The following is a 12,811-nucleotide window of genomic DNA, read 5'->3' on the forward strand; positions in this document are numbered from 1 at the left end:
CTGCACAACATTTTGACCGAGAGTTTGGGCCTTCGTAAATTGAATTCGTGATTTGTTCCCCACAAGTTGACTGACGACCAAAAAATATATTGAATTGAACTCATTAAAACCACTTGTAAGGACTCAAACTTCCAAACGATCGTTACTGGTGACGAAACATGATGTTTTGAGTATGAGCCCAAAACAAAGAGTGCTGAGTGAACACCACCAGAAGAGGGGGGGGGGGACATCCGAAAAAAAGTCGCTTGGAGAAGTCAAAAGTAAAGACAGCGCTGATTTGTTTCTATGATTCCAAGGGCATTATCCACAAATAATTCATTCTGCCTGGCCAAACAGTCAATGGTGAGTTTTATCTCGAAGTTTTGAAGAGATTGATAGTGAGAATTCTTCGTGTATGGCATGAATATTGTGATGCAGGCAGCTGCATCACTTTTGTACAATAATGCACCATCTCATCATTCGAACATTGTGAGACAGTTTTTGGACAAAAAACAAGTTTGTGTGTTGGATCACTCACTGTATTCACCTGATTTAGCACCCTGTGATTTCTTTCTCTTTCCTTGACTTTATTTGCCGATGAAAGGAAAGCGATACGACAACATTGAAAATGTTCAAGTGGCAGTAACCACAACTCTCAACACTATCCCAAAAACCGTTATAAAAAACTCACATAACGAATTAATTGACCATGCCAAATGTTGTATCGAAGCTGAGGGGAGAGTATATTGATTGAAATAAATGATTTGAATTATTATAATTGGCCTGTGTTTTATTTTCTATCAAAAGTTCGGTTTGTTTTTGGACAGAGGGTGTATAATAAATGGTATTATATATATATGGTATATAATGGTTACATTATACACCATAGCATTTGACTTATAGAGCAGTATTTTTTTAGTACTTAAGTTGTAAGTCATTAGTCCAAATTGAAGTACAGATGGCATGATATAAAATTAATTGTATTCATCATGTATATAGATCATATTATGAAAGAAAGTAGCATTAAACCCAATATCAAAATCAGATATCATCAGCTCCTTAATAGACAAGTAAGATATTTCAGCTATATAGCACAGTTTTGAGTGAAGATAGCAAATTAAATATGGAAATAAACAACAAAATAAACAATTCTTGTATGGTGGGAACCAACTGAATAAATTAATATGGAATAAGAGAAAAATTAGAACAAGCACTACATAGCGGTATACAAGACAGTGTTCAAACTAATTTTAATTTATGGATCTAAGGGTTGAGTTTGAAATAAAACAGTTGATCAAAGACCAGTGACCACATATATGAGAGTTGTGAGAAAAATTAGGGGAGTGAACAGATTGCATCAGTGGCACTTTTCATATCATATTAAAGTATGGACAGGTGATACTCATTTTGAGAAAAATTCTTGTAAACTTAATTGTGTGGTAGTGTTATAATACTCTGTTCACTCCTTGAGGACGCATCAGGAATTCAATGATGATAATGTTCTATACTGTATAAAAATATAAGAAATATGCTCTTTTTTTTTTAATAATAAAATCTGCAATTTTTTTGTAGTATATGCAAATATAAGTAGTATTTTAAATTTTGTTTTTTAGGACGAAATAGACAAGACAGTGATGAAGATTCTGGGATAGGAATGAATTCCGAAAATAGTGAAAAATCAAGTGTACGGAGTGAAAATAACCAGAAATTGATTATATTTCCAGATTTACAGTAAGTAAATGGTTGAGTTATCAATACAAAATACATGTAGAATGTGATGTGTGTGTTTTTCAAGTTCTAGGTCAGTTCAAATTTAAAAAAAAGTTGACACACGCACATACTATTTGCTTTTGAATCCACCCTCTTAAAGCTATATCAAGGTTGGGAAATCATGGGCAGGCATTTTTAAACTGGCCATCTCATTTTCATTAGTACAGTATCTGAAGAAAATATGTTAATGGCATGACTTTTTGAGAAAAATTCTTGGACGTCTTTATTAATAAAGATTATCATCACCATTGTTTTGATTTTTGAATCTCATTCTCAATTCTCAGGTATTGGTGTATTTTTTTACTTCCACTCTGCATTCTGCTCTTCAGTCTCTAGGTGGTCATTTTGTACACAGCTCACCATCTATGACATTCAATTCTAGAAAGACATGATTGCTTTTACTTCTTTCTGACATTTTCTCATACAGTTGCTTTGTAGCCTCAACACAAATTAACTTTGTCGAAATATTCTTCATGCTCCATTGTTCTTAAAGCCAAATGTTGAGTCAGTTATCACTGTAATTTTGCAGCTTGAAGTCATTGTTCATCAGTTTCACAATGCTCATCTTCATCTCACAGTCTTTTGTATCATTCAGTTCTCGAAAATGAAAAATAAAAAGTTTCTTCTTAGGATATTTTAACCATAAATTTATATTGCTGACCTAACCTGTTTAAAATAAAAAAATTTTTTGACTGATAAAAAGAAATTTTAACATGACAATAGTTAATCAGAAACTGGCACCATAATATGTATTGTTTCTATAGTGCAATATTTTAGATTGCAATAGCCATTTAATGCTGATGCGCAGAAATGTAATAATACCAGTCTTAAAGCTTTGTAGTAGGACTAAGCGTTTCTTTATAAAAATATGCAATTCTTATGAACATTAACTATGGTGCTATTTGTATATGAAATGCAAATAACAACAGGGCTTTCACTTTGTTTCAGAAATTTAATGATTTCTCAACAGAAATAATTCAATAAATGGGAAGTGGGATGTTAGAAGCTTTTACTTCTTGATCCCTCTTTCTACGTTGACATATTTTATGGTTTATTATTTTTCCTTTTGGAAGCGAGTGGCGTGAGAAACATTCGTGATCATTCTTAGCCACAAACTGTGAAATATCAGATATCAAAAATCAGCCATTTGTTAAATGATATATTATTTAACAAATGGCAAACAAGTCTTAGTAAGAGCTACATATCTTCTTATCAGTGTTTAGCTTACCAGTAAATGAATGTTAACTATTAATGAGCTAAATTATCTTCCATTGTTTGAAAATTTCTTTCTAATCACTTTGATAAGAGGCCAGCAAACAATGAAACATGTTGGGGATGATGAGGAAGAATGAATGAACTCCTTTTTGACTGGTAGAAATTATTTGTTTCTCATTTCTGAAATTTAAAGTACTGTCATGTTTAATATCAAGTATAATTATGCATTTAATCATCATCATCATCATCATCGCATTCCTGCTGTACCCTCCGGGAGGGGAGGTATACAGGAATTATGCATTTATACTTTCAAAATGTGTGTTAATGAAAGGAATTATATATCATTTTTTGTAGCAAAAATTCAGAACAAATTTAAGAAAAGTGTGACATCCCTTACTTTCATCATTACACATTGTTCAGCATTCATTAGAAAAAATTATGAAGTCTCCTCTCATGTTGGAGTAATAACTTTAAGATAAAATTAACTTAATCTTCAGACTTTTGCATTAAGGCCATCATCTGGAATGCATGCTACAACTCACTACGGTATTAAAAATTTGGCTGTAAGAAAATCAAAATAATATATACAGTATATATATATATATATATACAGTATATACAGGTTATAGTTTATTTTAATTGTGAACTTGTATGCCTAGATTTAAATCAATTACCGTATTTTCTGGTGTATAAGACGCTCCTATGTATAAGACGCATCCAAGAAATTTAATACAATTTTCTGGAAAAAACCTAAAAAAAACTTTTTCTGTAGGTGGAGGTCCAAAATGTCTTTCAGCTTCCCTATTTCCGTGTTCTTCCGTATATTTTACAACCTGCAATTTGTAACTTGAAGTATATGAATGTCGCCTGTTTTTTCTCATCACTAAAATCTACGGGGAAATATCAAACTGAACACAAAATATCTCAACATGTCAACTCAATACTGATAAACATTGGTAACTGATTACTCGGATAAGATATTATGAAACTTGAATAGGGATTGCCCATTCTTAGCCAATGATGCGCTAGAAGTCACGTGAAGGTCACGCATCAATTTGATTGCACCATTAACCGCCTACAAAGATCTTGGAACAAAAAAGGGCGTGCATATGACTTTGAAAAGAGGAAACAATCTGTACCTTCATTATATAAGATGCACCCCATTTTTAAGGTAAAAAAGTGCATCTTATACACCGGAAAATATGGTATATTAAGAGGTGTTGTATTGCTTACCATCTTCAAGCAGTTGATTGGCCTTGATTCATCCTGTTTGGGATAGACAAAGCTGGATATATAACTGGAGTTATATAGGTCACATGTAGGCCATCCATATTCTGGAAATCTTTACACAATAATTTCCATTAATATGATTAATTAGCACCTCATAGGTTTCTTTATGTTTGTGTTCAAACCAGATTTTGTTGATGTACAGATGATGATCAGCTGGTTTGTGTTCAAACCAGATGAGATACAGAATGGATATCTTTTTAATAATTTCTTACAGAAAATATGAAATGCATAATCAGAAAGCCTGATGCCATTTCTTATATTTATTATAAGAAATGGCATCATAATAAATATAAGAAATTTTGCATTCTTTTTCTTGTATTGTTGTGAACTCTTTTTCACTTGTACTATATATTGTACATATAAGTGTATTTGATTTGGTCAGCCCTGGGTAGGTCAAGGAAGGAAGGAAATGTTTTGAAGGAGTTGAATAAACTTTCTGATTTTGTTGGAGATTCTTAAAGGTGTTATTAAGATTATTGTTGTGAATTTTGCATACAGGTGTTATTTTTTTTATTTTATTTTATTTTTTTTTGTTATGGCCATAGTTTATTATGTTTTATTGATTATTTTCATTTCATTTTTTAAAGTTTACAAAACTTCAAATATCCATGTTCCTCATCTTGTTAAAATATATTGAACTGGTTAAAAAACATCAGGAGCATTTTTATGTGCTTGTACTCTCATTGATGCTATTAAAAACAGTTTTTTTTTTATTGTTATCAGTTGGTTTATTAATGAAATTTATTTGAATAGACTCCACATACAACTTTCTGTTTATTTCATAGACAAGGCAGGTGGTATGTATAAGATCAGAAGAAACTTTTCTTTTTAAAGTTTTGACCAGGTATAATGTTTATGTAACATCATTGGAACTACTCTATTCTGAAACTTTGTTTATAGACCTTGGTTTGTAAGATGCAAAAGGGAAGTTTCCTTTATAAATATTAACATTGTTAGGTAATTCATTTTTTTCTACAGCTGGATAGTAACTACAAAGTTTCCTTCAATGCATACAATGCACTTTACAATTTACTATCAAGTTATCTTGATTATTCCATACTAAACCAAACCTAATTATCAGCAGGACTAGAAAAATTTTGTGCTGGCTCACCAGTTAGACAGATAACTGACTAGTCGGGTGTCAGTCTAGCATTACTTACTTTACTTAATCCTCTTCACTCCACCTGGGAGCATAGGTCTTCCACCACCATTTTCCGCCAGACTCTGTTTTTTGCTTCTGTTTTTATTTGGTTCCAGTATTAATATTTGCTATTTCTTTCGGTATTGCTCTTTTTCATGTTTCTCTTGGCCTTCTCTGTCTTTGTTTACCCATTGGGTTCCAATCTAGAGCCTGTTTTACTATTATTTTATCTTCTTTTCTCAACACATCCCCCATCCACCTCCATTTCCTTTCATGTATCTGTTGCAACATGGGTTTCTGGTTTGTTCTCTGCCATAGTTCTTCGTTTGATACTTGTTTTGGCCAATATATTCCCATTATCATTCTTAAACACTTGTTTAGGAAGATCTGGACATTGTTAACTATCTTTTGTTTAACATCCACGTTTCTGATCCATATACTAGTATGGATCAGAAACATGGTATGGATCACTAGTATTGCCTTTACATTTGAGTTAAATATTCTCATTTTAGTTTTTATAGACAAGTTCTTGTTTTTCCAAATACTTCTAAGTTGGTTGCAAGTTGAATAAGCCAGCTGTTTCCTTCTATTTATATCTTCAGTAGTTCTTCCTTTTATTGATACTATTGAACCAAGGTATATTAAACTGTTCTACTTCTTTAAGCAGTCTTTCTTCTGTCATTATTTGTTTATTTTGTTTTGCATTTATTTTCATCAACATTGCTTTATTTTTATTTATCCTAGGACCAACTTTTTTGGCTGTTTCCAAGTGTTTGATTTCGTTCTACATGTTGGTGTTTCTGTGAAAGTAAGCAGATATCATCTGCAAAATCTAGTTTGAGGAGTTGGTTTTGAAGTAACCATTGTGCATCACCCAGTCTATGATAAATATAGTACTGGAGAGTATACAACCTTGCCTTACTCCTGTTCTTGTTTTAAATGGTTCTGGGAGAGTATTTCCATGTATTACTTTAATTTCAAATTCTTCATACATTTTTTTTTATTATTCTTATTGTTTTTTCTGAGAGTCCATAATGTCTAAGTAGTTTCCATAGGGAAGATCTGTTTATACTGTTGAAAGCTTGTTCAAAATTGATAAAATTTAAATATAAGCTTGCCTGCCATTCCAATGATTGTTCTATGATAATTTGTAAAGTAGCAATGTGGTTGATGCATAATCTATTGGCTCTAAATGCTGCCTTTTCTGGTCTGAGTTGTTTCTCTTTTGATTCTTCTAATATTATCCCTGCTAGTATTTTATTGTAGCACTCAGCAATGTTTGCATTCAGATAGGTTCCCATTTTTGGATAATTTAACAAGTAATCCAGTATTCCATTCTTTAGGCCACTCTTCTTTCTGCCATATTTCATTTAGTAAGGGATATAACATCTCTGCTATAAGTTTTGGATTTGCTTTTAGTAAATCACCTGGTATGTTATCTGCACCTGGTACTTGACTTGTTTTGATTTGAGTCATTGCTTCTGTAATTTCTATTTTTATTATTTCGTTCAAATTTGTATCCAACGAAGCATTTTGTTCATTTAATTCTAGGCTCTGGTCATCATCAGTTGTTTCTTGAAATTTCTCTGAGAAGAATTCCATCCATCTATTTATCAGTTCTTTTTCATTTAATAATAGTTAATCTTTATTGCATATGAGAACTATTCATTTATTTCTTTTTCCACTTAATTTCCTTATTATATCATATACCTTTCTAGTGTCGTTTATATATGCAGCATCCTCTGCCTCTTGTGCTAGATTCTCTATGTATTTTCTTTTATTGTTTCTTGCGTTTATTTCTTTCATAATTTCTCTATATCTTTCTGCTTGTTCTTGTTCAACATATTCACCAGTCTGTAACGGTTTCTCTTTTATTCTATCTCTCTCCTCTATTTTTAATTTAATGTTTTCTGATATCCATTCTTTGTCTGTATTAGTTTGAAATCCCAATATTTTTTCTGATGCTTATTAGTATGTCTTTAATCTTCGTCCATTTTTCCTCTGTGTTATCTCCTGCTCTTTTTTTCGGATTTATCCCATTTATCCTGTGGAGTTGTAAATTTATTTCTAATCTCTTTGTTTTTGAGTTTTTCAGTTCTAAACCTCTTCCTGTTGTTCATTGTTTGTTTATTTTTAAATATTTTTACTTTTATGGTAGTTGTTAGGAGTAATTGATCTGAATATGCCTCAGCTCCTCTTTTAACTCTGACATCCAGGAGTGATTTCCTTCAATTCCTTATTATAAGTATATGGCCTATTTGGTTCTTTGTTTTCCTATCTGGTGTTATCCATGTCCAATTATGCATTTTTTTATGTTGGAAGAGACTCTCTCCTATTACAATTTTTTTTATTAGTATTGTCATTTCTGACCTTAGCATATTAATTATAAGTTGCATATCATTTTTATTTGTTGTTTCTATTTTTCTCTATAGCATGTTATAGAAATTATTCTTTCCTCTGCATCATTTGTTGGTGTGTATATAGCTGTTATTGTAATGTTCTGCTTGCCAGCTGTAAACTTAGCATTTAGTATTTTTTCTGATATTGGGTTCCAATCCATTAGTGCACCATGAGCTTTTTTTTGTCATCATTAGTGCAACTCCCTTTGTATGGTCATTCGTATTTTGGTTCCTAGAGTAGATTAAGTAGTGACCAGAGTTTAATTTGATTTTTCCAGTTCCTATCCATCTCGTTTCACTTAATCCCATTATTTCTAATCTGTATTTTTCTAGGACTCTCGAGACTTGGTATGTTTTCCCAGTTTCAAACATGGTTCTAACATTCCCAGTCATTAATTAATTTGAATAATTAATTTGATAAGGTGTCTGTCACTTTTTTCCACACCTCTACTTCCCCAGAAGGGCTTTCACAGAGTAGCCTCATGTTTGTGGCAGTTTGTATTCTATTTTCTTCATCCAGTATCACATTTTGGATGGTTTCAGTTTGCATAGCAAACTTTTTTTTTCTGAGACTGGGTTGCTAGCTGTATGCTCAATCCTCCCCATTTATCCGGACTTGAAACCGGCATGCCAAGTTTTTACTCAGCATGGCTGGGTTCAGTTTAGCACCACAGTCACCTAATATTATGACTAAGTAATACATCCATGGAGTCCACAGACTCATTCCCAGAGGGCACAATAACACCACACAACCCATCATCTGTAACACTTAATCTGCCATCCACACTAAGCCACATACCACTCACTAATATATATACATATACAGTAAAACCCCGAAGTTACGCAGTAGGTGGGACCAACAATAAGCGTGTAAGTCGAATTCACATAACTCGGGGTATAATTTTGCATGTAATTTATATATACAAACATACAACTGGGACCAAAGGTTTACAAAAACACCTATATTTTTTAAGAAATATAATCATAATTGTAGTTTTTCGTACATAAAAAAAAGAAAGTTATTTCGATGTCGATGGTTTCATAAAATCTAATAGATTCGTCTGATGGCATAATGTCTTTTTCTTGTCACGCAAAATTTCTTCATAGCAAGCTAATGATTTTTTTATTCCTTGCCTTGTGGCTACAATTCGTTCCTCGTTAGAATCTATGTCCTCCAAAATCTGTAAGCCTTTCTTTTATGATTGTTCTTACTGTGGATTCCTGTAGATCAAACTTCTTTGCTAGCTCACAAATTTTCATTCCGCCTTCAAAATCCTTAATAATGTTGTTTTGTTTCCAAAGTCAATGTTTTTCTTTTCTTGCTAGCAATAGAAGAATCGGACGATATTATTATTTTTTATGTGATAAAATTTTTATCAAGAACATAACATTAAACAATCGCAAGGTTTGTAGACTATAAAAATCGTGTATGAATGGAGACTACGTGAAACACGTCAGTGCTTGTTCACAGCATGTGCGACACTTGTGAATGCGGCCGGCACCTGAAAGATACAACTAGTTGTGAGGCGTGAAGAGAATACATACATATAAGAAACTGCGTAACTCTGGATTCGCGTAAGTCCGGGTAGCATAAGTCGGGGTATGACTGTATATATATATTTTTAATCTGTTAACTGACTGTTTGTTCTCCGGTTGATTTTCTTGCATATATATATCATAGATATGCATATGCAGAGAACCAGTGAAAAGTCAGCTACTGGAACAAGCTTGAATTCACCATCTAGAAGAATAAGAATAAACCCATTGTCAGAAGAACTGAAGGTAGGACCATCAATATAAAGAGTGTTAATAGAAAGGAAATTGAACTTGCAAAAGAATCAGAAAAGTATGACATGTACATAATTGGCATTACTATGACAAAAGACAAAAATTCAGGCAATATTCAGTCAATAATGATCAAGGAAAGGAAGGAGTAGCGATAACATTCAACACCATACATGATGATAAACTTTTGATTGGAAAACAGTTGAGTGATGTGGGTGCACTTCAAAATGGGGGAATGGACAATGAAACTTATTTGTGCCTATGGTTCCACAGTAGGTTGTTCTAAGGAATAATTTTTTTGTGTCATTGGAACAGGCAGCTAACAAAGAAATTGGAAAAAATGATTCTTGTTGGAGATCTAAACAGCAGAGTAGGAAATGAATCCTACCAGGGCATAAATTTGGAGAAAAGGGCAAAACTAATAATAATGGTAAGTATTTGCTGGATTTTTGCTCAGGACATGGATTGGTCATTACCAACACCATGTTCCAACATAAAATATGCACAAGTTCACATGGAAAGAAGACACAAGAAATAAGAAAAGTCTTATTGACTGTGTCATTGTTCATAGTGATATCCTCATGCTGATTCAAGAGAATATGAAATTGGAAATGACCATCACTTAGTGCTAAGCATGATAAAAATAGATGTTACATTGAAAAGAACACTATGTGTTATAGTTGAGTAGTTTTTACGGATAAACTGCAGACTTGATTATACAAACATTGAAGCAGTTTGAAAACTATACTGTTTAGGAGGATTTTTTTTTTAAAGCTTCGGATTATCCTGCTGCCTTCTTACTCATAGACTATGATTTACCAAAAAATTTAAAAAGTTGGTCCATCCCATCACCAAAATAGTGGATAATATGAATTCTCTGACTTTCAAAATATTTGGCCCAAAAGACACAGGTCATGCATCAAAAATTACTCATAAAGGAAAAAAAAATCTAGAATTCAAGTAAAACTGTTCTGACATTTTAGCTGGCTTGAATTAGATGAACTGTTGCCACTGACATTACTAAACATTTTACATACTGTCTTTGCTTCTTTTTCTTCAGATGGAAAGTATGACCTATAACCAACAGTATGTCTGACTGTGGAATTTTCATTGGCATTAGCTATCACAAACTTACATGAAAAAGTTTTGAAGAGACAGCATTGTCACCTATCACATAGTGATAGGTTTCAGATTAGCTTGTGATATATATTTTCTTGTATAAAGAAACCTGTGGAGTATCTTTAAGTCATCATCATCATCAAATTCCTGCCATGTACCCTCAAGGGTTGTACAGGATATGATAGTACTACCTGAAAAAAATTACATGATTACCATTTTCCTCCAAATCAGTCTGTTACTTGTCAAGACTTCAACATTATCAGATCTTATATTTCTATCGTCTAAGGCACTTTGTACCGTATCAATCCACCTATTTCTTGGTCTTCCTCTGGGTCGTTTTGCTGCCAACCTGGAAGAGAACACTTGTTTTGCTAATCTTTCCTCACCCATTCTGTTTAAGTGACCATACCACCTGAGATTAGCTCTGTTAAAGCATTCCTGGATGTTGACAATGTCAAGTTCATTCATAATATCATCGTTTTTAATATGATATTGCCATTGATGCCATGTGTTCATGCCTATAATCTTTCTCAGGACTCTCATATCTGCGGTCTCTAGTCTTTGGTCAAGTGTTTTACTTCTGACCCAGCTCTCAGATCCATAAGTTAAAACTGGTTTGAACACTGTCTTGTATACAGCTAATTTAGTGTTTCGACTAATTTCTCTCTTATTCCATATGAATTTATTCAGTTGACTTCCTATCATACCAGCTTTGCTGATTCTGTTGTCTATTTCTATATTTAATTTACCATCTTCAGTAAAAATCGTGCCTAAGTAGCTGAAATGTTTCACTTGTTCCACAGGTTCTCCATTCACAACACAGTTGACATTTTCAATGATTCTGCTTATTTTCATTGTCTTTGTCTTTTTATTACTGACCTTCATACCGTATCTATTACAACAGCTATTCAATTTAGTCAGAGAATCTTGCAGACTTGTAGCGGATTTATTTAGAAGTATAACATCATCCGCATAAAGCAAAGAGCTGACATTAACATCTCCAATTTTGATATCATGTTTAATACCACTTCCCTTTATAATGTGATCCATATAGATAATGAATAACAGAGGGGATAATGTACATTCTTGTCTCACACCAAATTTAATATTAAACCATCTTCCTGTACTTCCCTTCAATTTTAACTGCTGACTTACAACTCAAATAAAGACTAAGTATTGTTTGATATAATGCCACATTGACACCATATAACTGTAGCATATTGAATAGCTTCTCTCTTGGCACCTTGTCATATGCCTTTTCCAAATTGACAAAACTTAAATACAGATCTTTGTTATATTCTCATGCTTTCTCGACTATTTGTCGTAAAGTGAAGATCTGATCCTGACAGCCTCTATTTGGGCTTGAATCCAGCTTGTTCTTCACCCAGCTTTTCTTCCACAATTCTTCTCAACCGTTTCTCAAGTATACTTGCATAGATCTTGCCAGGAACACTTAGTAGGGAAATACCGCTGTAATTCTCACATTCAGTTTTATTTCCCTTTTTATATATATGGGTACTATGAGAGCTCTACTCCAATCATCGGGAATTCGTCCCTCTATCCAGGCTTTCTGAACTATGCAGTGCAGCCACTGTAAGACTTTTATACCACCATACTTCAGCATTTCTGGTCGAATATCATCTACTCCTGCTGCCTTTCCACATTTTAAACCTTTAATGGCTTTTTCTACTTCAAGTATGACTATGAATTCCCGACTGCATGCCTGGTCAGTGTTTTTTACCACTGTGCTGTCATCACTGCTTGTTTCATTTAGCAGTTTTTCAAAGTAATTACCCCATACTTCAAGGATATTTTTTTCTTCTGTTTTTATGTCACCTTTATCATCTCTAACTCCTTTTACAGCACTCTTTCCTCCATTCCTAAGCTTCTTCAACAACCTCTAGAATATTTTGCCGCTTTCTTGATATTTATTTTCTATATTCTTGCCAAAGTCCTCCCATGACTTTTGTTTAGCTAGTTTTACCCAGTGTTTAGCATTCTTGCATTTGTCTCTGTATTCTCTAAGAGCACAAGCTGACTTATTTGCCAGGAACTTTTGATATGCTTGCTTCTTTTCCTTCACTGCCTCTTTAACTTCCTGTGTCCACCATGG

General features: G+C 33.2%; 1 protein-coding gene across 2 annotated transcripts in view; it reads left to right on the forward strand.

Moving 5' to 3' along the window:
- Positions 1-12,811, forward strand: part of LOC150098061 (uncharacterized) — an 84,026-nt gene that overhangs the window by 18,673 nt on the left and 52,542 nt on the right. For both annotated transcript variants that reach the window (XM_090406422.1, XM_090406423.1), the window contains exon 3: positions 1,593-1,710. In XM_090406422.1, coding sequence (XP_090262548.1) covers positions 1,593-1,710 — 118 coding nt within the window. The remainder of the gene's footprint in view (positions 1-1,592; positions 1,711-12,811) is intronic.

Source organism: Typopeltis vanoorti, chromosome 16 (assembly GCF_054136105.1).
Source record: "Typopeltis vanoorti isolate ZY-2024b chromosome 16, IOZ_Tvanoo_1.0, whole genome shotgun sequence".
Taxonomy (NCBI): domain Eukaryota; kingdom Metazoa; phylum Arthropoda; class Arachnida; order Uropygi; family Thelyphonidae; genus Typopeltis; species Typopeltis vanoorti.